The sequence below is a fragment of the Furipterus horrens genome, unplaced genomic scaffold (assembly GCF_987537825.1).
Source record: "Furipterus horrens unplaced genomic scaffold, mFurHor1.1.pri manual_scaffold_10, whole genome shotgun sequence".
Lineage (NCBI taxonomy): Eukaryota > Metazoa > Chordata > Mammalia > Chiroptera > Furipteridae > Furipterus > Furipterus horrens.
In genome coordinates this window covers 102052465-102079016 of record NW_028327180.1, presented here as the reverse complement: position 1 = coordinate 102079016, position 26552 = coordinate 102052465, and the positions used below count along the sequence as shown (strand labels likewise).

The following is a 26552-nucleotide window of genomic DNA, read 5'->3' as shown; positions in this document are numbered from 1 at the left end:
AGCACGGGGCCAACGGCGCAACACCGTGAGAGTGAGCACATCGCACACCCACGACCCAGCAGGACACTCGGCCTGCACAGAGAGAAGCTCACGCGTGTGCCTCCGAGACACGTCAGAGAACGTCCACGGCAGCGCTCTTCAGCCACCTGGAGACGAAGGAACGCAAACGCCCGCAGGGAGGAATGAAGACTGCAATCAGCACATCCTCATGGAGCAGACGGAGGGCAGCGCAACTGGGTTGTGAGCAGAGACTGCACACCGCGCGACCCCGCGTGACTCCATCTGCGTGACGTCGCGTGTGGAGCTGGGAGCGGGAAGGGTCACAGTGGGGCTGCTCCGGCCTCCGTCTCACAGAGAATGACGCCGGCGGGGTGACGTTATGACAACTCAGAGCCGCTTCCCGTGTATGTGTTAGGCCCCAAATAAGCCGGGAAGCATTCTGAAATGGGCTCTCCTGTACTTCTAGACGCATGGCCACACGTGCAAACCCTGGGCCCAGGGCCTCGGGCCCAACGGGAGGCCCCAGCTGGGCAGCATCGAAGCCCAGGGCTGCTCGGCACAGTCACGGGGAGCACCGGTCACTCGGTGAACGGGGAGCAGGAGGGACCCGGGGCCTGGAACGTGGGGTGCCCAGAGCTCCTGTGCAGGGAGCTGTGAGGGCAACGGCCTGGCGGCTGTGCCTCCAATGAGGTGCGAGGGGAGCCGGGCAGGACGGGCAGGGAGGGAGGAGAGCAGCCGGGGGGCCAGGCGGGGCCTCAGGAAAGGCTGTCACTTCCTGCCCAAAGTCCCAGGTCTGCCTCCTGAGCGCCTGAGGGTTCCGGGCTTTGCCCCAAAGCCCCCTCGGGACACACAGGGGGAGCAAGTGGAACTGAGGCTGCCAGGAAGCAGCAGCGAGGACCCACCTTGTCCCCGCGGCCAGCCCAGGAGGGAGGGGTCACACAGTGACAAGGTATGCGGAAGAGGGCCTGGTGACACAGCCCAAAGCTGGGCCGGGGGAGGGACAGACACTGGTGGCGCAAGTGTTCAGAGCAGTCAAAACACGTGCCCTCCTCAGCAGGGCGAAAGGGCCAGTTCAATGGACGAGGAGGGCTTTTAAGGGTAATTTTAACAGGACGCGGTTCTGTTAACTCCTGGGCAGTCACGTGAACCCAGTGTCCCCAGCACACTTCGGGCGTGGCTTCCATGAAGCACCTGCTCGCGCCCACACAGCCCTGTGTGCCCGCTGTGCGGCATTTAACTCAGGAGCCAGAGCATCAGGGACAGGCAGCCTTGCCCCCCAGAAGTGCGGGGACGCCTTCCAAGGAGCCAGACCTGCCCTGCTCAGAGCCCGCGAGAATGGGGGGGCGAGGCGCAACCCCCCGGGGAGCTGCAGTGCCTGAGGCACTCTGTCCTCACAGGCGAGGGCCGCTCAGGCCCCAGCCCCGGGTAAGGCTCACCACACAGGGCTGGCGCACGGCGGCCTGCGCTGGGGCCTCGGCCCCTCTGCCATCTGCGCCCCGGGTGCCTGGCCCCCCAGACCTGGCCTGCGTCCCTGCCTGCCTCCAAGGCCACCTTCTTGTCTGCGCTTCCGCACTGCCATTCCCCCCGTTTCCACCCGCCTCCCTGCCCAGAGCCTCGACCCGCCAGCAAGTCCCCTGTGTGCTGGCTCCTCTCCGCTGGCTGCCAGGTGCAGCGCCGCCTGCGAGGGGACAGGGCCGCCTGACCGCCAGGCGTCTCGTCTGGAGCCGGCGGTGTGTCCTCCCTGCAGGACGGCGGGCGGCTACAGCAGCCTCCCAGAGGAGGGCGGGTCGGTCACCCTGCCCTGGACCCACACGGGCACCAGGTGCAGAGAGCAGGCTTGCCTGGGGCATCCGCAGACACAGCTGTGCGTCACTGGAGGCCCCGCCGCCCTCTCCCACCCACGCGCAGCCGGCGCGGGTGGGGGTGAGCTCTGTGCGTCTCACCAGCAGGCCGTGCTCTGACAATTCCCACCTCCTGACACACTGCTCCACAACACCTACTGCGGAGGAGCGGAATCAATAGAGATTTCCGGAAGCAATTTCCCTTCGCCTTCACCCTGCTCTGCTGCAGATTCCACCTCATTCATGTGAGCTGGGTCACACCTTCCCCACCAGCGACTGCGCTTCCTGGCAGCGGGGTGCCGCCCCAGAGAGCTGGGTTCCAGCCTGACATGCAGGCAAGGAAGGGGCCAGGGCTGCCAGCGCCGGGGTGGGGGGAGGGGAGGTGACCCCCGGTCTGAGCTGTCACACGGGACACAGAGAGAACAGAGAGCTGGGTAGCACAGGGACAGCCCCTCGCCCCTTCCAGCATGAGCTCCCCTCTCTGCAGATGGGCTGAGGCAGACGGGAGTCAGGGGCTACCGTTCAGCAAGTGCGACCCTGCCGTCTCCGCGGCTGCCCTCACTGTAGTGGTGACCTGGCGGGCACACACCTGTCCTCAGCAAGGTCTGGCTTCAGACTGGCAACCTTGACCTGGGCTCGCCCAGCGCCCCCTCCTCAGCGGTACACCCAGCCCCAGCGGTGCCCGGAGCCAAGCTGGCGCTCTGTGAGCATTGCTCAGCTGGAGAATGGCCGACGGAAGCCTCTGACCGATCTGCAGAGCAGCCCGTCAGCCCCCGTCCACAGGCATTGGTAGCAGCGACAAGGCAACCTCTGAGTGCTGGCCTGCAGGGTGGGGGCCTGAGCTCTTCATCAGGGCCCAACACGGGGGACGGACGCTCAGAGGGAGATGCAGGCTGGAAATCAAAGCCAGCACAGCACTCCACTCCAGTACCGAGCAGGGGACCCCCTGCTGTCCCCCTAGCGAGGGCTGAGAGGCAGCGTCTCTGCGTCCCCTGCAGCACTGGGCGCAGCCGGCCCACCACAGCCGAGTGACCTGGGAGGTGCACGATAACACCTGGCCGTGAGTGTGCGATGCCCCTGCCGGCCGGCGGCTCCCCGGGCCCAGGCTTGCGTCCTCGTGCGTGTGCTCCGGCCTCTGCCTGTCTCCTAAGGAGGCTGTTTCCACTACAGAGGGGAGTTCTTCACGTGTTCTCGGGAAGTTTCGCCGTGCGTGGTTTGCAAGTATTCTCCCCCCGCCCCCGTCTGCACTGAGTTCCTCTCTTACCAGGATCCTTCCCAGCGCGAAGTCCCACTCCCCGAGCTTTCCTTTCAGAGATCACACTTTCAGTGACAGGCCTGAGAGCGTGAAGGTTTCCTCTTACCTTGAAACTGTTTTATACCCTCAGGTTCTACATGTCAGTGCGTGACTCTCTTTGAGTTAATTTTTGTATAAAGTGCGAGGTTTCAGTCAAGGTTCGCTTTCTGCCTCCGATGTCCAGCTGTTCCAGCGGCATTTATAGAAAGGGTTACCCTTCTCCCGCTGAACTGCTTTTGCATCTTTCTCAAATGTCACTTGACTCAAAGCAAGTAGGGAGGAAACCATAATAAATTAATTAGCTACAAAGTAGGAAAACAATAGAGAAAATCAGTTGGTTCTTTGAAAAGATCAATAAAATTGACAAACTGTTGGCCAGATGGACCCCCTCCTCCCCCCAAAAAGAGAAAAATTTGAGCGGAATGAAGTCGGGAAGGAAAGAGGAGACGGTGTCGCCGCCATCAGCAAGGCGGAAGGACCATAAAGGAAGACGCGACACTCGCAGGCGCCCTAAGGGAGACGGACAATTCCAGGAAGGCACCTGCTACCAAAACGGACCCGAGGAGAAACACGAAACCTGAACAGACCTGTCACAGGTAGAGGGGTGCACTAGCCACCACGCCCTCCCTGCTGCCCTGGGATGTGGCTGGCAGCGTCCCGGAGCCCGCAGGCCCGGGGCCACCCTCCCGTGCACTCCCCGTCGCTCAGGCTGGGCCGTGTCTGCTGCCCTCTGTCCGAGGCCACCCTTCGCGCCTTGGTTCCATCCGTTCTGCTACTGCTTGCACTCGGCGCCTGTTTCTGCCTGCAGGCCCAGTTGTGGGCGTCCTGTCCCGCGGGGACAGCTGTCCCATCTTTGGCTGGGGCGTCTTCTGTCCACACTCTGGCATCTCTGGGCTGCTGACACCTTCAGTGCGGAGTCTGGGACAAGAAGGGAGGCTCGCCTCATGTTGTCCCCTGGGTCCCCAGCTCCCTCCAGGGCCCCTCGTTGTGCTCAGCAACAGGAGGGGATCCGTCTCCTCCACCTTCCTGGATGCAGGAGTCCTGCCTGTGCATCATAGCCGCTCCCTCGGCCGGGAGCACGCGCTGTCCAGGTCTGGGCACTGAGTTACGTGCCACCCGAGGAAGCACGGTCTTGTGACTAAACCAGCGCCTAGCCCAGCCCCTGGCTCCCAAGGGGCCCTCGACGCACATGAGTGACAGCAGATGAGGAAGGGCTGGGAGGTGTCTCGTTCAATGACGGGCCACTCAGCCCTTGCTCTTCCTGGGGAAGGGAGGTTGCCGTCCGAAACAGTACCCTTTCCAGGTGACCAGCATGGTGGCCCATAGGGGGACAGCGCTGAGGGACATGCTCACAGAGGGGACCACCGTCTCTGCCAGCCTGACACCCAAGTCCCCGTGGACACCAGCAGAGGTCAGGAGAACAGCCCCCCCCAGAAGAGTTGCGGGGGGCTGTCTGTGCCATGAGGACACACGCACATGGGCACCTGGAAACCGAGGCCTGAGGAGTACCCCACGGAGGGACAACATCCCTCCACGTCTCCAGTGGGTACTTTGCAAGCTCTGGCCCACACATAGTGGGCCAGAGAGCCAGAGGACGGCCACCAGCTGCCCCTCTGAAGCCGAGCTCCCTTCTCCCAGGACGACAGGCTTCTGGGGGAGACAGCTGCCTCCTGAGAAGGTCTGGTTCCTAGTCCTGCAGCCTCCTTATTTACAAATTGTTTATGCAAAGGTGTCACCCTGCCCAATGCATTCCGATATGCAGTGTAAGGTGTGGCCTTCACAGAGAGCATCCAAGTCAGCCACAGACAGCTCAAACATGATGTTTTAAAGATTGCCTCCCAACTTCAAGAACCAGACCCCCGCCCATCCCACTACTCGCAGGGACACAGCACAAACACAGGACATGGCGCTCCTCTCCTCCCCACCGCACTGTGGGCCACGTGACCAGCGCCGGCTCTGACACCTCACTGGCTCCAGCAGCAGGGCCTGCATTAGCATGTAAACAGCTGGGAGAGAGGACAGAAATGCAAGGAAGCCTCTTTAAAGAGCATTAATCCTCCGGAAATCCACACACCAGTCTGCCCTGACAGCTCTCCCAGGCTTGCTGGGGGCAAGGACTCCCTGTGGCCTGGGGAGTCCTGCCATGGGGGCCGCAAAGTGCTGTGCACGGCTGCCACCTGGGATCCGGGGACGCCCGCCAGCCAAGCCTGGGCCGGCGGGGGCGGGGCGGGGCGGCCGGGTCCCGGCCTGCTGAGCACACGGCCTGTCTCCCGCCCTCACAGCAGCCTGGCACGCAGGGCCCAGCCCTGCCCTGGAGCGGGAGGGGTCAGCACCACCTGCAGGCGTCCGGCCTGGTCCCAGGGAGCTCCAGGGCGCGGCTCTCCCACACACACCCTGCCCAGACAGCAGCGCCGCGAGTCCGTGGTCACAGCGCCGCCGAGGAGGACCCAGCCGCTGAGGGCGCAGCACACCACGCTCTGCAGGCAGCGGTGAGGCCAGGGCGCGCAGGGACATGGCACAGCCAGGCTTCCAGCACACCCCTGAGAGCACAGGCAGGCATCCGGAGCTGGTCCCTGACCAGTCCGGCACCCAGAGGTGCAGGAACAGTGTGGGAGGGGAGGTGTCCGAGGCCGGCAGGAAGTGCACGTGGGAAGGACCCGCATCACCACAGACAGTCCTGCTCTTCTGCTCTCAGGAGGTGCCCCAGGCAGCTCACTGACCTCCCTCACCCTGCCCACAGCCCCATGGGGAAGGGCCACACACCCCGCCTTCTCCAAAGACCAGAGCCAGAGCGAGGCCAGGGGACACAGGCAGTGGCTGGGGACGGGTTCTGAGCAACGTGTTCCAGCTCCAGCCACTACCAGACCTCAGGGTTGGCCACAGGAGGCATGAGACCCAGAGAGAAGCCGTGTGGGCTGGTGCTGGAAGGAGGGAGACGCTCATAAACCCCTGGAGATGGTACCCAGGTCCCCGAAGAGACTGGTGTGTGGGCTGGATGATGACCTGATGCACAGCAGCGGAAAGGCCAGCGAGGAGCCCACGGGGGGCGGGGTGAGCCACAGCCCGAGCCCACGGGGGGCGGGGTGAGCCACAGCCCCTGCCCCCGGGTGCTGCCTCCTGCCCATGGGCTCGAGGGGGGCCGCCTCGGCTCCGTGCGAAAGGGCATACACCCTGCCTCCGTGACACACGGGCCGCCAGGCCAGGAGGCTCCCGGGCACCTCTCTCCCTGTACAGGGCACCCTCATCCCGAAGTCACCGCACTGCATCTCAGCTGAGGAAAGCGACGGACACCGCGCAGCACTCCTCTCGTTTCCCACGACTCATGGAGGAAGCAGGAGCACTGAGGGGAGGCCACGTGTCCTCAGCCACATGCCTGGCAGGACCAGAACTGGAACCCAGGCCTCTCTGACTTCAACACTGTCCCCCCAGGGGGGCTGCGACCCCTGACCAACGCCCTCCGCAGTCTGCATGGCTCTCCAGGCCCCGTCCCCTGACGGGTGATGGCAGGACAGGTGTGCAGCCCTGTCCCGTCGTGCAGAAGGGAGCAGCCCCTCCCGCCAGCAAGCACCCTCCTTGCCCATGCTCCCAGCGCCAGCGGGGCACCACGCATGTGCACAGGCTGCTCCTCGTGGGGCTCTCACGGCTGAGCGAGCTGGCTCACACAGGGTACATCAGGCCTCCGTAACGGCAATATTTCTTTACCTGGGGGTTAATAAAAATCACCGGCAAAGGCTAACTGGTGGATCTAATTTATTTAGAGACTTTCACAAAGCTGTGGATAAAGCCCTTTATAGAAGCTTATTAGAGAGCCCCAAGGAAGCCCTAGAAAACAGAGTGTCGCTTATTGGGACTTGAGTCTAACCAAATCCCTCAGAGGACAGGGAGCCATTTGTCACCTGCAGCGCTCGCTCCTCAGCCAGACCCGCCGAGAGGCCGAGCCGCATGCTCTGCAGGAAGGCCTGGCCCCGGCCTCACGCCCTCCACTCTGGGGAGCACGAGGCAGACACAGCAGCAATTAAAAGCAAACATTCCCCTGGGGTCCCAACAGGCACTGATTCCCGTAGCGCAGGGAGGGCCGGGCGCCCAGCTGCCCGCGGACAGGACGGCCTGCTGCTAGGCAGAGCTTCCTCCAGCCGCAGCCCCCCACCCCTGCCCCACAAGCTGTCTCTGAAAGCCCCCGGGCGCCAGGGGCGGGCCCAGGGGCAGGACCCCTGCTGCGCCACCAGCAGACCCACCCCCACCTCCACCCCCAGAGGTGCCGGAGGGCGAGGCCAGCACCGCACAGCCCGCTGCAGGCCACACACCCTGTCCCCAGGCCGCTGCATCACCTCCGCCTCCTCAGAGGCCCGCATCCCTGATGCACCCTTGCTGAGCTCCCGCCCCTCCTTGGCTGGATGCTCGAGGGCAGTGAGGAGAGAACCCTCTCCACACAGGGACCCTTAGCTGAGACTTCTAGCTGAGACGACCGGGAAGAACCGAAAAGGGGCAAGTTCAGGACCCGTCCAGACTCTCCCGTTTTCCAGAAGCCAGGCCCCGCAGAGACGATGCGTACACACCAGCTGGGGAGCCCCGGCCGGAGCCCATGTCCCCCGGTGGGGGCCGGCGGGCACAGCAGTGACACCAAGCCCCACCGCACACGTGCCTCCCAGCGAGCGACCGGACTTCACAGAAAGTAACGCTGTAACGCCTCCGTCACGCAAGGGGCAGGGAGCCCACACCAACCCTGGGCCAGAGCAGGCAGAGCCCCTTGCGGAACCTACTGTCGCCCCTCAGATCCCACAAGCACACGGAAGACAGGGCAGCAGTGGCACCTGAGTTCCGGGAAGCCAGGCACCTACTGGGCCCAAAGCCTGGCCAGCCCCACGCCTCCCCCCTAGCGCCCCGCCGCGGGCCCATTTTACAGATGGAGAAGATGAGACTCGGTCAAGGAGAGCGCCCACGCCCCCCACAGGCCCCAGGGCACCTCCAAGCTCCTTGTACTGGGCTCCACCCACCGGGCACAGAGCCGGCGGCCACCCTCTCCCTTCCCAAGGCCCAGGTGCTGCAGGCCAGTCTTATTTCTACGCCCCCTCAGACCCAGGCCAAGCTGGAAGGGACCTCTAGCACAGCAGGCGATTAGAACTCTGGAAAGGGACCCAGAGTTGCCCAGCCAGGGCCTCCTGTGCAGAACGGACATGCGGTGGCTGCGCTGATGCTGTACTCCCACGGGAGGGCTCTGCAGGCCAGCTCGGGGCGGTGCGGGCCGTCAGGGCGGTTTGGGTCCTCACGGGCAGCGTTAACTGAAGGGATATTGACTGCAAGCGCGCTCCCTGCAATTGACTGTTTTCCATTTGATGATGGATGGTATTTAATACCGTCCAGCCAGAGCACACTCAGCGTCGGTAAATACAGACGCTGCTTTATTGCTGTTTAATAACTATTACAATGGCCGGGGCTGGTCCTGTCTGCTGGGCCCAATGTTCCATGAGGGACTCGTGGGAAAAGCAGCTAAACTGCATTGAAAACCAAACCAAACCCAGCACTGCAGAGCGAAAACACACTCACGTGCACTCACACAGGCACACGCAGATGCGCATGCACATGCACTCACACACATGCAGACTCACGTGTGCACAGTCACATACATGTGCCATCACACACGCCTGTGGGCGCACTCACACACACATTCTGACAGCCCACTGCCAGGTGCAAGGGGCAGTGACAGGTGACACTCAGGTGGGCGTCAGGGGGCCGAGCGAGAAACAGGCAGGGCCGTCTCCCCCCGATCTGGGCGCACTGCCCCGCCCCCTCCTCATCTGTAACAAGGGGTGTTTGTTGCAAATACTCAGAGAATTTCCAGAAGAACTTTTAAGTGAGGCTATTGTACGAGTACTAATGGAAAGAAGGTGACTGGGTGAGTGGCAGCAGTCACTGCCACCCCTGGATGCCTGTGTGCTCCAGGGCCACACGTGTGACACAAGCTTGCTGGAGAACAGCCTGTGCTGGGCGCGAACCACAGCAGCCACCCTGCGTGGGCGGCCTCTCTTGCTGTGACAACACAGACTTGTTTAGACACTAAACTGAGAGGCTGGCCAGGGTGCTGGCTGACGGCCACGTTGGCCCCAGGTAAGACCCACGGCACCAGGCGTGCGAGACAACCGCAGGGCCCGGCGGGGCACACACTGCGGACACTGCTGAGACAGCACCGGCGTAGGGGTGCCATGCCGAGGCCACTCCGTGCTGGCAGAGGTCAGCTGCCCAGCCCACCGAGAACACTGAGCTGGCCCTCAGCTGGTCAGCCAGGCCCGGCCGGGCCACCCTAGGCCAAGGGCAGGCCCAGCAGCGAGGCCGGCATCTTCACTGTCTCTGAGATAATCACCAGGAGGGGCCTGGAGACAATCCAAACAGCAGCAAGATGCTGGGGCTATTTTTAGCTGCAATACTCAAGAGGCTGCCTGGCGGGGAACCGTGTCTTTGAGCGTGACCATCAATTTTCACCTGCAGCCAACTTCCCTTCCTTTCAGAATGAAGGTTATTCAAAGATTTGGAGTTCTTCGAAATTGAGTTAAGAAGAGCACAGGCCTCCACAACGACAAGAGGGGCCTTCCAGTCGTAAACAAGGACACTCGCCAGCGCGCACAGCCTGTCGCCCAGGTCTGCCAGCCGTCCTCAGACCCCACAGGACACGCCGCAGGCATCTGAGGGCACCGGAGCTGCGGCAAAGGCCCGGGCCGGGCACTGCACCCAGCAAGGCCTCCGTGCGCCAAGGGCCCTGCACCTGGAGACGGCAGCCGTTCTCGCTCAGGTCTTGGCCCCTGCCCTCAGACACCCCAGAGGTGCGGCCCGGGGAGCAGGACAGCGCAGGGCTGGGGGCACCGTGGGCATCCTACGTGCTGACTCGTGTAAGTACCTTTATATTTTAGAAAGCTTAAAAACATTCCCCATTTCATCATCGCTGCCCGTGGTCACACACCGCCTTCACACGGACACGCACGTGCTGGCGTGTGCACTGCAAGTGTCTCACGACGGGCTGCACAACCACGGGAGTCCAGGGGAGGTCTGGGGAAGAGCCGATGGCAGCCCAGGGTGACACTCCGAGAGGAAGGGACAGGGCAGGGAGGGAGACCTGCTGTGTGCTGTGCCTGGGGGACGGGTGCCAGCCCTCAGGGACCCGCGGGGCAGCGGTGGCGGAGGGGATGAGAATAAGCTCAGAGGGTGTCTGCGGGTCAAAGGCAATCAGGAGTTTCCCCAGACCCCCCCACACACACGAAGGGGACACGGGTGACGGCTCCAGCAAGAGAAAACGGGTCCAGCGGCTACAGCGCCTCAGAGGCGCCGCCACGACCGCCACTGGAGGGGCCGCCGGGACTTCCCAGCCCCCCCTGAAGTGAGGCTACTGGAGCCCAGGAGGCCCGGCGGACGAGGGTGGACGAGGTGTGGGCGGGGTTCTTCCAAGAGCGCATCAAAGTCTGCAAGGAACCAGGAGGGGTACCTGAACCCCGACAAGCCCAGCTTCCGCGCCACCCACACCGGGGCGGACAGGTGGCGCTCCGGCAGCGGGTTGCCCTCCCCAAGCCCATCTTCAGCAGTGGCCAGAGGCAGCGCACCTCTCCTCCAGTTTGACAAACTCCTAATAAACATCTTAAATCTGGAGATGAAATAAAGGGCATTTTGCTGGATTTCCCTGTACCTCCTAGAATTGCTTTGCTCTCTGGAATGTTTTTTCTGCTGCAACCCAGGCCCAGCTGTCGGCGCCCCCCGTGGGACACTGGCTTTCCATTAGCTGCAGGGGGGCTGCTGTGTCATTTCCTTAAGTGGACGCACTCGGAATGCCGGCCTAGGAAGGTCAGCTGAAGGACACTACAGCGCCAGCTGGGAATTAAACGCTGAGGCCGAGAGGACCCTCCCCTCTGTGGGCTGCGGGCCATCCACGCGCTGAGCAGAACAAGTGCTGCCCAGGGGCCTGGGCTGGGTACCACTCGCCCCCGCCCTCCAGGCTTTTCTGGAGAGCCGGGGAAAGGTGGGGTGGGGTGCGTCTCAGCAGGAAGAACCCGAGCACAGAGGCTGGGAAGACCGTGGCCCACACACAGGACAGTGTGTCGCCGGGGCCAGGAGGGCAGCGCCAAAGCCAGCGCCGTGGGGCTGCTCCGGGCGGCGTCCGGCAGTGGCCGGGCTCGCCGACCTGGGCCAGGCAGCAGGTGGCATTCAGGACCCAGGGCACAGCAGAGCCCGCCCCTTCCGGCCGGTCACCTCCCTCACCCCAGTGTCTGCTAACGGGGGATGGGGAACCGGAGAGGGCGCTGTCCGCGGGGCTCAGCGCGCGTTTGCTGCGAGCAGTCCCCGAGGCGGCGGCTCCCTGAGCGGCCTTGCAGGCCCCTCGAAGGACACTGCTCGGCACAGCGTGGGCGAGACGTCGGGACCTGTATCGATCAGCCTGCGGAAAACTGGTTCCGTGCCACCGTTCCCTGAGCGTCTCTGACCCTCCGGAGGCCGTGGCATGATGACGGACTCCCAGGACCCTGAGCGTCTCGACATCAGGCCCAGAGATCTGCGAGCACAACCCCCCTGGTGCTTCTGCCAGTGAGCCGTGCGCTGAGGTGTCCGAGCAGCCAAAGGGTGCTCCCCGTGGAGCAGAACTGGATGTCACTAAGCACCTCCATCGTGGCCAGCGGAATGAAGACACTGTGCATGTGTTCCCTTTGGGGTCAGGAATGCTCAAGGCTCTTCCATGTAAATCAATGGCAGTCACTTCCCTTCCTGCGTCAGCTTATGAAAGCTTCCACTTCGCCCGCAAGCAGCAGAGGAAACCCGTATTTACACAAACCAGCCGGGGACAAACAAGTGCACAGAGCAGGACATGTGTCACCCTGGGGCTGAGGAAGCAGAGGTGAGGGCTGCGGCCCTGAGGGCGCGCGGGGCTGGACAATGGGCGGCCCAGGCCTCTGCCCTCCAGTCTCGGGCCCTGGCACTGCGGGGATGGAGTGCCGTCTTAGCTGTGGCCAATCCTGGGACCTGTCACCGGTGCCGCTGGCCATCTGTGAAATGGTGCACAGGTCACTGGCGAGGACAGAGCGTAGAGCTGGTCGGACGGGCAGGCGCTCAGGCCCCGCCCCTCACTACTGACGCAGCGCCACAGCCCGTGTGCACGGAACGACCTCCGTTCGAGGGCTTCCACGGGCCCTGCGGCACAGGCCGGGAGGGGGGTGGGTCTGCTCCCCTGCAGCTCCCAAGCCTTCCTGACGAGGAGCAGAAACGGGCGTGCACCGCATCTCACTGCCGCTCCTCTGGGCTCGCTGAGACGTCACCACAGCGCCTGGTGGGAGGGAGCGCGAGCGGCTGCTTCACAGCTGGAGCGAGGGCAGAGCCACCATCAGACTCGGGAACGGGCGGTGAAGGCCTGGTCCCCAGGAGCACGTACGGGCGCAGGTGTGGTCAGGCCTGAGCCGAGGCCAGCAGCAGGGAGCTCCTCAGCCCACTTCAGGTTGGAAAGACTGAGGGGCCCATTCAGCTCAGCACGGCCTGGAGGGACCCCTGACCACGCGCAGGTCAGCGGGCCCCGGACATCACGGAGGGCCCTTGTTTGCATGAGAAGCCGTGACCATGGGCCCCCGCAGGAGGAGAAAGCTGGCAGTGCTGTGGCTCAGCAGCCCGTCCTTCTCAGCGACGGGCTGCCTCAGTCCCACAGGGCCAGCTGGGACTCCCACAGACAGGAAGGCTGAACCCTGAGATGCGCCTTGAAGCCCAAACACCTGCACAACCCAGGTGCATGCCCGCCCACCGCCAAGGCCCCAAACAGGAAGGTTTTCAAACACACGGTCTCACCACCTCCACACGAAGCAAAGGCCAACATGCAGAATGAACAGCAGGTAGGCTGGATGCAGGCTGCGGGCGGGGGAGGTGCTCAGCATGAGGGAAGCAGCAGATAAACCCACACCGGACCCCAGTCCCCCCTCACCAGCCGTGCGCCCCCTGCCCCCAGTCCCCACGCCACCGGCAGGCCTGGACGTGCTGAGCTGGAAGCCCGGCAGGCGCCCACCCTCCCCACCTCAGTGGGGGCCAGGGGAACAGGAGTGACAAAGTGCGCTGAGGCAGAGCCAGCTAGACTCCCACAGAGGGCTGCTTTCTTCAGAAGACAGAGCAGGTAACGAGCTTTTAAGTGTTTCTTTCTGTGCCACCTAAGACCACGAATTTCCAGCGTTAAAAGAGAAGGCATGCACGAGAAGGTGCTTTTACGAAGACAGGGCAACTCAGAGACTGAGGACGGAGTGGCAGGAGGGGGACGTGGGAGAGCGAGCGCAGCCGGCGGGGTTTATGATCTCCTGCCAGAGGAGCGTGGGCATAGCCCGCTTTTCTCAAAGGGAAGGGGCCTCGTGTCGGCCGTCAGCGGCCCGGCGCCTGCACGGGCTGGATGCCGCTCACCGGGAGCCTGCTGCTGACACCAAGCTCTCCCTGCTGCTGATGACACCTCACCTACCTCGCAGTCACCTGGGAGAGGCAGACGGGTCCCCTGCACAACACATCCAGACTCCCAGAGGTTCGAGGAGTCAGGGACTGCGCTCAGAGGTGTAACAAAAGGAAAAACTGAATTTACAAGGCCGGCAGTCACTGATGTCCCTGAGGCAGGTCTGGTGGCGGCAAGGAGGAGACGGGGTGCCGGGCTGGGCCCCGGCGCCCGGGCTCCACCGCCAGCATCGCCCCCCACCCCGCCCTGGGTCTGGGGCCTCCTCCGTGAAGCTCTCTCATGATGGGAAGAGCGAGCTGTGTGTGAAAAGCTTCACTGTGCAAAGGGCACCACTCACCACAGCTGCACGGCCGGGAGAACATTCTGAGCCAGACACGCTGGCCAGCGGTCCAGACAGGCAAGGTGAAGCGTGCCCCACAAGGCCCTGCACACGTGCTCACACATACACAACGGCCAAGACGTGGAAGTCACTGAGCCGTCCATGGAGCCACAAATGGGGGCCCGTGTAGGCCGTGGGACACTCCCCAGTGAACACGAAACGAGCCGTCGGCCATGCAAAGACCTGAGGGACCACAACTGCATGTCGGTAAGCGACAGAAGCCAGTGTGACCAGGCTGCAGGCTGTGTGACCCCGCTGTGACGCTCTGGGAGAGGCGAGCGTGTGGAGGCCATGAAAGGCCCAGTGGCCACCGGGGGCCGGGGGCGGGATGAAAGCCGCGGCGCAGGGATGGGGGCACAGGAGTGGACAGCGGGGAGGGTGACGCCTAATGCTCGCCCCGGGCTCGTGCACAGCGATGCAGCCACACGGGCTCGCCCGCTGCAGCGTGGGCCACACTGAGGCCGGCTGCCGACAGCGCGGAGACCGTGGCGGGGAAGAGGTGTGTGGGACTCCATGTTTTCTGCTCAGTGTTTTTGAAAACTAAAAAGGAATAAAGTCTATTAGTTTCAAAACCTAAAAATGTCAAAGGGTCACATACTACATGACTCATGTACAGGGTGTTCTTGGAACGTACCGTGACCAAAGGTGGCAACCAAACGGGGGCGGTGGCTTCGACAGCGGCAATGAGGTCTGGGGTGGCAAGCAGGTCTGCATGCGATACCTCCAGGAGCCCACATGTGTGACAACAGACAGAACCATGCACTGGCTCTGACGCTGCCCCCTCTCATTGCCTGAGACGTCACCACGTGGGAGGCTGAGTGAAAGACATGCAAGACTTCTCTGCCATCTTTACAGCTTCCTGTGGACCCAGTTACTTTTTTTAAAAAGCACAAACACCCAGCTAGACCCTGGCCTCGGAAGTGTGCACGAGCTTCCCTAGTTCCCCTGGGACCCCAGCAGGTCACCTGCCGACACGCCCGAGACGCTGCGCTTCCCTCAGGAGTCCGCACGCCCGCTGGCCCGCTGGCCCCGAGGCAGGGAGAGCCAGTGTCCGCTCAGCTCACTGCGCCCCTCTTGCGGGACAGATGGCCTGGCCACGGCAGACACTCGGCCTGCTTCTCTGGGATGGAACACGGCAGCGGTGGGGCTCCTGCCTCCTCTCAGCCCCCACCTGCCCGGTGTGCCGTGAGCATGGCAGCCAAGCCCCGAGGGGGGCCTTCACAGGTCCAGACAGATGTGATAAGACACCGGGAGTGGACAGCCACAAAAACAGCCCCTGTCCAGATTCACAGGGTTGGCCTTTATGATCAAAACCCTGAGAAAACAGCCACCAAGATCACCCACTAGACCCCAAGAGCACAGGTCAGGCTCGGGGCTGAGGGCCGATGCCCCCGGGGTCTGCAGACACCCAGGACACCCACCAGTACCCTGTCCTGAGGCCCCACCAGAGGTCCCAGCGAGAGGCGGGGAAGGCAGAGGAGGCAGGAGTCTGGCAGGAAGGCAGGGCACGGGCCGCGTGGGGACGGCCTGCAAGTGGGGACCGAGCGGGACTCTCAGAACAGCAGCAAACACACAGCAGGTACAACTCTTAAAAAGTGACACTGAAACTGCATCAAGAATAGAAAATATTAGCTATTTCCTCCCAAACGGCAAAATACTGCTGAGAAAAATCAAAGAACTTAAAAATGGAAGAACATGTAATGTTCCGGTTGAGAAAATAATGCTAAGACGTTATTTCTCCCCACACTTATTATAAACTCATTGCAACCCTAGTTACATCCCAGCAGAGGTTTTGGGTGGGTGCGCAAACCGACGCCAAGGTGTGTGAGGACAGGCAAAGGAACAGGTCCGAGAGTGGACGAACAACAGCACGTTTGAAGGACTTCACTGCCAGACGCTAAAGCGCCGGAAAGCTGCAGTAACAACGGCGAGGCAGTGCTGGCCCCGCAACAGCGCGGCGGGGCACGGGACACGGCGGGGCACGGGGCGGCGCAGCACAGCAAGGACGTGCCTGAGCAGCCCCACAAGGGCGCTCGAGCAGCTGGAACTGGACTCATGCTCTGAAAGTTCCACCGTCAGAGGTGCGGCGGCGGAGCCAAGGGTCCCTTCAGGGGCGGTGCCGGGCAGCGAGTGCTGGTCAGCACAAGCCCACGCAGGACACCCTGCGGGCAGGTGGGAGAGGCCTCTACGCAGCGCACCAGACAGCACACTTGCCACCAGAGCTTCTGGGGACAGAGTTGGGCTTTTTACTTTCCCATCTTCTGAAATTTCAGCGTCCAAGTCAGCATTTTAAATAAGCTCTCACACAAAGACCCAAATTCACGAGCCAGCAAACTGCCTATCGAGCCAGATGTGGAGGCTCCTCAGGCACCGAACAGTTAGAAAGTCAGCCCCCAGCCAAGGCTGGGACTCGTCTGTCTGCCCAGCTTGCCTGGACACAGACAATGTTCTCTCTCTAGCCCTGGCACCACTGCGGAGAGACCGGGCCAGCACGCTGGGGACGTGGCACTGTCCAAAGGCAGCCTCCGCCCCCGTGGGGAGAGCACAGGTCAGTGCCCTCCTGGCCGTCCTTCAGGACGAAGCACGGCCTGCCCAGGCTGCCAGGCTGCTCCTCCCAGCGAGGCAGGGGTGCACGCTGGCCCAACCACATCTGCGCAAGCCAGAGGCGCGGATGCACGTGGAGGGCCGTCAGCGGAGTCTGGGGGAGGTCCTGGCAGACGTGGTGCCGGAGAGGAAGCCCTGGGAGCAGGACCTGCTGGCCCCCTGCCCACCCACCTGCCGCCCGCCCACTGCCGTACCTTGGTCAGCAGCAGGACGCGCTTCTGCAGCCGGCGGGCCAGGGCCTCGTGCGTCTCGCGCTTCTTCCTCTCCTCCAGCAGCTGGGCACTGACCTGGCGCACCTCCTCCTGCAGCTGCTGCCGGACCTTGTCCAGCTCACGGGCACTGCACAGAAAAGGCACAGGGCAGGGTGAGGCTCCGCAGGACAGGCCCCGCTCCCTACTCAGGTCCCAGGATAGAGCTGGATGCAGCCTCGCTGTCATTTCAGCACTCTGAATAGCTACTCAGCGCCTTTCAGGAGTCTCTGGATTCTGAGCAGACCCCCAGGGCGATCCCAGCGCTGCCGCGGGGGAGGGGCGCAGCACCCACACAATGGGGAAAATGGTCGGCCTGAATGAGCTCGATCACCAGAGCAGGTGCTTCCCTGCGTCAGCCACCAGGTGTGCAGCTCGCCGCGCTGCAGAGGAGTCAACCCCCAACCACGGGCCCTCCTGCCCCCGCTCCGGGAGGCCGGACCCCAGCCGGAGCTCTGCCCGGTGCCCAGGCCCCAAGGCTGGTCTAGGCGAGGCAGGATGAGGCCGAGCCCGTCAGCCCGGGCGCCGACCTTCCCGTCACCTCTGCTCTTCATCATGCTGCCTTCCAGGCTTGCAGCGCCCCACCTGCCTCCGTGCCCAGGCCAGCCCTTCAGACCCCAGATGAGGATGCAAGCTGGACTCACGCAGAGCCTCCCGCTCCCACCCGCACGGCCCGCCTCCAACCCCGACATGGAGGGGAAGCGCCTTCACGGTCTGGTCTCTGGCTCTCCCCACAAACTGCCACGGGTCCTGCCGGCCCTGCCCAAGGCCGTCCTGCGCTCCCACTGCTCCCTGCGCCTTCTTCTGAGGCCGCCGAGTCCAGCGGGAAGGCCAACGACCAGGGACAAGCGGCAGGCTGCTCGAGGACCGGAGGGACGAGGACCGGGGAGGGCAGCGGGCTGGGAGGGACTGACCCCACAGGGCGCCTGGTGTTCACGCTACGAGCAGAGGAAACCTCTTTCAAGGAAATCTTTAAAGTCTCAAAAGAAATAAAACAGATAATATCGCTAGGAGTTTGAGGTGACACTGGGTGCGTTCACCCGAGGCGATGATCCCTGAGAACACCGACAGGGCTCTGGAAATAGGGACACGTGAGATGAGGGCCATCGGTGACACCTGCAGTCCTGCGTCGTACTTGCATCCAATTATTTCCTTTTTGCTTTGATGACTCAATTTCAAGAAAACCGTAATTCACAGGGATGGCAGGTGGCACTTCCTTTGGAGACCGGCTCCATTTGCCATTCCACATCGGAGTAAGTGCGAGGGGTTTTTATTATAATTTACCCTAATTCTCTACACAGCTAACGTAACAGGGAACTAAATGTGAACCAGACGTGCACAGAACTTCAGCAGGAACTGGGCTGGGTGGAGAGCCGGCCCCAGCACGGCCTCAGGGTCCCACGGGAATAGAGCCCCCCACTCACCTCAGGGGCCTGGGCTTTCCCGTCAACGGAGCCGCTCGGAAAGCCTCCCATTAATACGGAGTTCGGCCCCACCGCTGGCCGTGCACCTGCCGCCTGCAGGGGCCTCGCGGCCAGGAAGTGAAGTACAACAGGAGCACGTCCCGACGCGCCCATGAAACAGGTGGTCCTGAGCTCTAGTTCAGTCTGACGCCCCCACAGCCGACTGGACTGTCACGGACTGTGCTGTTGACCCTGGAGCAGCTGAACTTTGGGGAGCCAAGAGCGTCCTGAGTCACGCTGCCCCCGTGGACACCCTGTCGAGACGGATGGCCCACCCCTTGCTTTCGGATGACGGGCACAGGGGGCTCAGAGCGCGAGGACACGGGGACAGCCTGCGGAGCCTGGCAAAGCCCCACAGTCTGGGGAGCACGAAGCCCTCCCAGGCATAGGGGTGTCAAACTGCAGGCCTCCCCACCCAGAGCAGGTGACACACGCGTGGCCACAGGGCAACTGTGTCCACCTGCAGGAAGTCAGAGACTAAACTCCTGGTCCCAGGGCCACGCCTGGGTGCAGGACACACGCACTGTGCAGACCTAAGGCCGGAAGCCGGGCGCTGAGGTGCCGACCTGAGCCCCAGCCCAGGCTAAGGTGCCAGGAAACAAACACATCCAGGCAGGACCAAGGACCAGCCTCAGTCCGGTGACTCAACAGGATGAGCGAGCCTTTCGGAGCTTGGGGGCCGGGCCACTGCACCTGGTGAGGGAGGGAGCCCAGAGGACATAGAGCACTGGGGCCCCCGGACAGCTGCGGGATTGGCACGGGGTGGGCAAGCTCCTGTGTCCCCAGGTCTGCCAGGGGGCCTGAGCATGTCACCTGTTCAAAGACATGACTGTACTTAACAATCTAACCTCAGCCCGTCATGGGCAATGACACTGCTGACCACTGCCCACAGCTGCACCAGGACCCTTGGCCATCACAGGCAACCACACAGCTGCACCAGGACCGTCGGCTGTCACAAGTGACCGTGCAGCTACGCCAGGACCATCAGCTGTCACAAGCGACGATGTGGCTGACTGCTGCCCGCAGCCACGCCAGGACCGTCCGCTCAGGTCCACTTGCTTGTTCATTGGCTGCCACGACAGCCATCGGCCACATCCCCAGGCCCTGGGGCACAGCAGGAAGCACAGACCCATGTGCCGAACCTTCCCGAACTCTCCTCCTAGCAGCGCACGTGCCCAGGCAGAGATGACGCGCACCAGGAGCAGGGAGAAGCAGTGTCGCTGACCAGGGACGGGGCCGCCGCAGGCACGGCACCCGAAGGACGGCCCTCGAGAGAGCAGGGAGGCGCCGCCTCAGGGAAGAGCCACGTTTCCCGGGCCGTGGGGACTCAGGAGCTGAAATCACCAAGTTTGGGGACCAGGGGGAGGCAGCGTGAGCGGCTGCCCCCCACTCCCAGCTGCGGGAGGGAGAGCTGCCGCCCAGGCACCACTCCCAGCAAAGGAGCACTTCCTTCCTTCCTCCTCAGCAGCCCCGGCCTCCCCTGCACCCCGGGAAGGCCGCCCAGGGCCTCTGCTGGGAAGGAGAGGCTGCAGTGGACGAACAGCAGGAAACCGAGTACACGCTCGATCCCTCTGGGAGGGGGCGGCGCAGCTCTGCCCAGCTCGCCCCCCAGCCCCGCCCCCAACACCGACGTCTCTGTCGGGACGTTGTCTCCACTCAGGCTCAGCCTTCCCTGTGAAGTAAAGAGAAAACTCATAAAAAATTAACCCTCCAGTCCTGTACTTCTGGCGACCTCTGAGGTCACTGGCATTTCTGAGCCGCTGGGAGTTCAAAATGAAGTGCTCAGTTCTCGGGGGAGACGGCGGCGTGTTTATCGATCAGCGCCTCTCAGAGCGGCACCTGCCGCAGGAAGTGCGGGCTGCGCTTTGTACTGCGAGGGCCGCTGCCACCACTTTAATGTAATCTTCTTCAGAAAACTTCCAGCCCAAGAATAGCCACTTTCAAAGGACAATGAAAGGACGCGACTCGCTCCTCAGCAGTAGGAGACATTTTAATGACCTTCAAGAAAGACACCGCGGACGCCGCTCGCCCGTGCACGGCCCATGCAGCCCTGCCTTCACTCAGGCGACTTCCCGCCAACGCCAGCCCGCAGTCCTGATGCCCAGGGTGGGCACCCATACCGACAGCTGTCAGTCACCCACGGTGCCGACGGCCCAAAGGCCTGGCCATGGCCCCTGGGCAGGCTCAGACCAGGCGGGCTGGTGCCATCCAGTCCAGGAAGGACAGTGACCCTTGGAGTGCCCTGGCTTGTGCTACACGCCCTACAGTCCCAGCCAGGCCCAGGCTCACAGCAGGAGTGACTGGCCGAGGCGAGCACGGGGCGGAAGCAGCCAGGAGCCGCGGTCTGGGTGAAAGGCGGGCCCTCCTGGGCAGGGGGCGGCCCCACCGAGACAGCGCTCTGTGCTGCACAGGACACGCTGCACACGTGACCTCGTTGAAGGCCCACAGCAACCCGGGAAGACAGGCATGCCACCCCCACGTCCCCATTCCCCTGGTGAGGGAACCAGCTCTCCCCGCAAGGCCAGCCCTGACAAGCACGCCTGAGATGGGCCTTCAGGGCAGCAGTGGGGCCTCAGGCTCCACCATCTTGCCACGTGGTCACTTAGGCACGTGTGTGGGAGAAGGAGGGAGACCAGAGACGGGAGGCGGAGGAAGGCAGCTCTGCCTCCAGGTCCTGCTCAGGCTGCCTCTGGGAGGAGCAGTGAGCTCACCCACCCCAAGGGTGGCATGCAGCTGTCTTCACGCCATCTGACCCCAATCTTAAGCACCTCCAAGTGTCATGACACATTTCTCTGAAAAAAATTAACATCCCAACAGTGGGAGGAACAAAAGCAGAGAATCAGAAAAGCCAAGGCTGAAATAATTACCCATCCTCGGCCCTGCCTCCCAGGCCCCGCCTCTGCTGAGCTCTGGCCCTGATGTCTCTCTCATCTTCTCGAGTTGCCAAGTTCAACTGCGGTCCTGGCTGGGCAGAGGCCACGCAGTCAGTACTCCATCTGACCTTGAGGCTGAGAAGGAAATCGCCTTTGGCAATTTCAGCTCAATCCCAACCCTAATGAACGATCCAGTGTAGCTGATCAGTTACCGACCTGTCACCGCACAGTGGGGTGACCTCCACATCATGGGCAGGGAGCCCAGACAATGCTGGCGCTGGGGTGCCAGGCCCACACAGAAGGAGCTCCTGCCCAGGCCACGGAGACCCAGGCCACAGGGTGCGACAGAGACCAGAAAGCAAGTAAACGCACACGGCAATGTCCTCGTCCCTGCAGTGTCACTGAGCACAGAGCCAGACTGGGGTCTGGCTCCAAGGTCGGGAGGGTCCAGACACGCAGGACAAGGCCTGGCGCCCTACAGCCCCTTCTGGCCTGGAGAAGAAAGAACAGCAGGCCGGGCAATGAGGAGTCGGCAGCTCCAGGCCTCGTTCTCAGAGCCCTGAGCCCCCAGAGACCCCGACTCCATGGCTGTGATGCACGGACAAGCCACACGAGACTGGCGAGCTGGATGCGCTGGCCTCCTGGAGCGCCAGTGGCACGAGCACCGGGCGGGGCAGCGTCCCCTCCCAGGCGGGCGTGAGCACAGAGGGAAGGGCTCCTGGGCCGACAGGGGGCACCCTGCGTGTGGGGGAGGGGCACGGAGGTGAGGTCCCACTTGGCCCACCTCGGGGCACACCTGTGACTTCTGTGGGGCCCAGCTCCCGGGGGTCCTGAGTCAAGACCCTGGGTCAGGGCCCACCATCTCATTCCCCCAAGAGCGCAGCGGCCACGATGCTGGGAGCGCCTGTGGGAAGCAGCCCTGACAACGCCAAGGCCTGGGCTGCTTTGCACGGTGCCTGGCAGAGGGCACTCCGGAGACGCAGACACGCCTGCATGCACTTACAGGACACCGGGAAGCCTCCCTGTGGGGGCAGGACCCTGCCTCCCACTGGAGTGAGGCCCGTGAGACAGATGTGGAATGATCACCAGCAGCAGACACCACGGAGAAAGGGTCAAGCACCCATGACCCCTGTGTCTGCTCCACCCCCCGGAGAGCCAGTGCGGCCCAGCGGGGAGCCAGGATGCTGCGGTGTCCCCTGTTCACGCGCCCAGCCTGGGCTCACTGTCCCAGAAACAGCAGCAGATGGTCCACAAGACACTGTAAAGGGTCACAGCTCCTGTCCTCGCGGCTTCACCAGCTCGTGTAGGAAGCCGAGAAGACAACCACAGCCGGGGACTGGGGCGTGCAGAGGCAGGCGGGGCGGGAGGCCAGAGGCAGGCCCCCTGGGAGAGTCAGGCCTAGCGCGTGTTGCTGGGCTCCAGCATCAGACAAGCGAGGCAGGAAGTCCAACGGGAGCGCCAGGCCCAGCAGCGCAGACCAAGTGAAAGCAGACAAGGAGGCACCGTGGGCGGCCGCTGTCCAGGAGCCCAATCAGCAGCTCTGATGCTGAGGTGCCAGGTCCCCAGCATCAACGGCAGGCCCGGCGCCTGGGCAAGTGCACGCAGCACCTCGACCAACTCCCGTGCTCCATGTCCGTCCCCCCAGCTGTCTTGCTGCCGCCTGAGTCAGGAGGCCCACCTGTCCGTTTGCCTTCCCACTGCTGCTACTGTCTTCACCCTGCCAGGTGAGGTGTGGCGCCCACGGGGACACTGAGCACTGCTGTCCCGCGGGGTGGCCCTGGGGGAGGAGCCACCTCTCCAGACCTGTAGCAGCCCAGGTGACAAAGGCCAACAAGCTGTCTGAGTGCTGCCGCTCCCCGGTCAACGCCACCACCCCTGCTCTTCCGTGCCAGAAACACAATGGAGGGGAGCGCAAGACTTCCCAGTTCCCAGTTTCCCTCCCGTGAGCCGAGAGAAGGGGCGGCCTCTGCTCCCTGTCACTGTGCCCCACAGCACCTCGCTCTCGAACCCCACCTGCTCCTCCGTGCAGGCCTGGGGGCTCGGGGAGCCGACACCTGACTTAAGAAAAGCCAGCCCTAGGCAGAGCATTTCCTCTTGAACTTTAAGAACTGACTAGAACAGAAGTGACCTTTAGAGGCAGGGCTGGTGCTTGCCGAGCCGCTGGCCTGCACTCTGCGCACAGGCAGGAGGCTGCGCTAGGCGACCACGCTGGCAGGCCACCGCTAGGCTCCGGCTGCTCCTCTGTAGGGGATGCAGGCCCCGGGAGGCAGAGGTTGCAGGCAGGTCTGGGTGGTGGAGACTGGCATGGGGCTGCTGTCAGAAGACTCCCGACCTGACACGGCGACCGCCTGGGCCACGTTCCCAGGGTGGAAATGGCCGCCGCATCGTAGGGCAGCGAGACCAAGGACAGCCCTGGCTCCCGTCCACCTCCTGCCCTGCAGCACAGCACTGCAAACCAGGCCTCCTCAGAGAGAAGAGTGAGTCCCCGGACACACTGCAGACACGCCTTCCAGGTGTCGATGGGGCGCCTTCTCATGGACTGGCGTCCGGGCTCCCAGGTGACAAAGTGAGGAGAGGAGAGCCCTGCCCTGAGGAGCTGGGCAGCTCACAGCGTGACAGTGTGGGACTGTGGCCCAGGAGCAAGGAGGGTCAGATGGGAAAGGCCGTGGGCCAGGAAGTGGGGGTGTCTGAGAAGGGGCGTCACTCAGAGGCCCTGCACGAGTGGCAGGGGCGGGCGCCCGCGTCAGGGAGAAGGCGATGCCGAGCAGAGCTGGCCCCCAGGCCCAGGCGGCGGGTGATGGTGGGAGCCACGCACAAGGAAGCGAGGGAAGACAAGGAGGCTCCACGTAGGGAGAAACCCTGCCCACCGTGACAGGTATACGGGCTGGAGCGATGGGCCCACCCACACCTGCCCAGGGCAGGGGGGCACAGGGCCTCCAGGTATGCGGGGGGGGGGGTCAGCAGGGAGACTTGGACGGGGGGCCCGGAGGGTCGGCGCAAGGCCAGCTCCCTGGCTCCACTAGCGGGGACGCTCCCCACTGTGGTCCGCTTTCTACACAGACCCAGGGCTAGGAAAGAGCACGTTGGGATGCTGACCACCACACAGGGGCTTTATTGTCCAGTGGCCCTGGGAGGTCAGAGGGGAGTGACAGAGCGGCTGGGGAGAGTCCCGAACATTCAGAAGACGGATCCATCCATTCAGGGAAAAGCCTACAAGGGTCTGGAAAGAGTGTACAAAAATAAAGGCCAGGGGTGATCGCAGGCGCAGTTTAATTTTCTGAATTTCTGGAGGAGAAAAGCAGCCTGGCCACCGTGGGGACAGCCCCCCGCCTTGCCAGGCCTGCCGTGTGGCTCCACACCGGGTGGGGAGGCCGAGCTCGTGACCGGCAGGTCCTGACTCGGGCCCGCATGGGGCCGGCCGCAGGGACTGGGGGCGGGAGCCCCGCACCTGTCGGCACACGGCCCACAACGTGCCGGGCTCACACAGCCAGCCAGCGGAGAGGCCGCGCGCGGACCGGGGCTGCTGCACGCTGATACCTGAGCGCAGCCATCTGCGGAGAGCAGATTAGAGACGGGAAGTGCCGCTGGCTGAGCGGGAGCCGAGCGCAGCAGCTTCCTGCCCTTTGTGCGGGGGCCGTTGAGGTGCCTGGACGCCACCCCTGCTCGCCCCCACTCAGTGGACGGTCACCGCTGCTGAGACACTCGGATTTACCTCACATCTGCGAGTAGCTGCGCGTCGGCCTCCCCTTGCCAGGCCCCTGGACTCAGGGCAGAAAGGAGATGAAGCCGGAACAAACCCAGGGCCAGGGCTGGGGCGTGGGGACCCAGGAGAAGACTTGTCCTCAGGTTCCCTGGGAGCAAGTGCCATGCTGCTGCCGGACAAGAAAGCCCCCAAGAGTGTCACCATGTACTGCCTCATGGCCCCCCTGTGACAGGTGTGGTCTACTGGACACCGCCGCCCTGGCCCAGCTCGCCCCGTCGTCCCTGCTGGACTCAGGGCCTCCCAGGCTCGGGGGGGAGTCAGCAGCCGCACTCTGCCCACAGACGTGAGGACTCCAGCAGCACCCGAACACGCAGCCTGGCCACAGAAACCGCCAGACGATGGCCAGGCAGGACTGGCTCCATGCTTGTTTCCCATGTGGCCACAGTTCCCCTTGGACGTGGTGACCCCACACAGTAGACAGCGGAGCTTGTGACTGTAACGCGTTCTCTGCAACGACCCCTCCATTAAGGCGCATTACACACACGGGAGCTCAGAGGGGTGAGGACTGCACACACCCACTGGGACGCCCCCACCCAGGACGCCCCTGCCGGACACAAGGCGCCACGTCTTCCTTGTGCGTGCACATCTGCATCCCAGCCCACTGCCACCTTCAGCCCAGCCCCACGCCAACCCCAGGACCACCCTCCGTGCGCCAGTCCTGCCCCAAGGGGCTGGGTGCCCTGCTCAGGCCACTCCGCTGGGCGCAGCGGCACATCCAGCAGGCGTGTCCCTGCCTGAACTTCCCGCACGACGGGCATGAAAACCTCCACCTCTTGAGCACCCACAAAAGCTCAAGGAGAGGACGCACAGGACGTACCCACTGCAGTCCCGCAGCTCTGAGTCCGCAGCTGGGGGCCTGGCGGGCAGGCGGTGGGGCCGGGGCACATTCACAAGGCGGGGGAGGGGGGGGGAATGCGTCTCGCCAGGCCGGCCTGCTGGTCACTCACAGAGGACACCTGCCCTGCTGACGCCAGGGCCTCACTAGGAGGGACCGGAGAAGTCGGGCACAGGGCCGCCTGTGGGCAGGTGGGAGGACCAGGCCCTGGAGACAGAGCCTCGCCTGCGGGGTGGGGCCAGGCCCTGCAGAGACGCTCTGGCCAGCACTGTGCTGCCGGCAGGTCTCCCCTGGACACGGGGCCCGTCCCGCTGAGTCACCACCTCCACCAGGCCCCCCCGCACACGCATTTCCACGGCCTTTCAGGAGCCACCCGCTCAGCAAGCCCGGCAGCGCGCAGCTCCAGCCACAGGAGGAAGCAGCCCGGTGACAAAGAAAAGTGCTTCTCTGTACACAAATTCTCCGTAGGAAATGGATTTCAAAGTGGCCATCTGTCTACGAGATTAGCACCGAAAGCTACGCAACCACACAAGCGAGGAGCCCACTCAGCTGAGCTGACTTCACCCTGAAGAGGAGAAAGCCCTTTGAGTGAGAACAATGGGAACTGCTTGGGAAGCGGTTTACAGAAGACGTGCCCCCTGCCTCCTCTCAACTTCCGGGCCACACAGGCTGGGCCCCCCTCCCCCACCCCGGTGCAGCCTCTGGTCGCCGTGAGACAAGGGGAGTGGGACCTGGACCTGCTGAGGCCCAGTCACCAAGGGGAGGAGGAAAGTGAGCTGGGACACAGTCACCCCATGAGGTTCCACTTGGG

The 26552-nt window shown here is 63.5% G+C and overlaps 1 protein-coding gene across 4 annotated transcripts in view; it reads right to left on the bottom strand.

Annotated features, from left to right (window-relative positions):
• The window catches only part of MAD1L1 (mitotic arrest deficient 1 like 1), a 151432-nt gene that overhangs the window by 66780 nt on the left and 58100 nt on the right, over positions 1-26552 (bottom strand). For all 4 annotated transcript variants that reach the window (XM_090288696.1, XM_090288693.1, XM_090288695.1 and 1 more), the window contains one exon: positions 16754-16898. In XM_090288696.1, coding sequence (XP_090144822.1) covers positions 16754-16898 — 145 coding nt within the window. The remainder of the gene's footprint in view (positions 1-16753; positions 16899-26552) is intronic.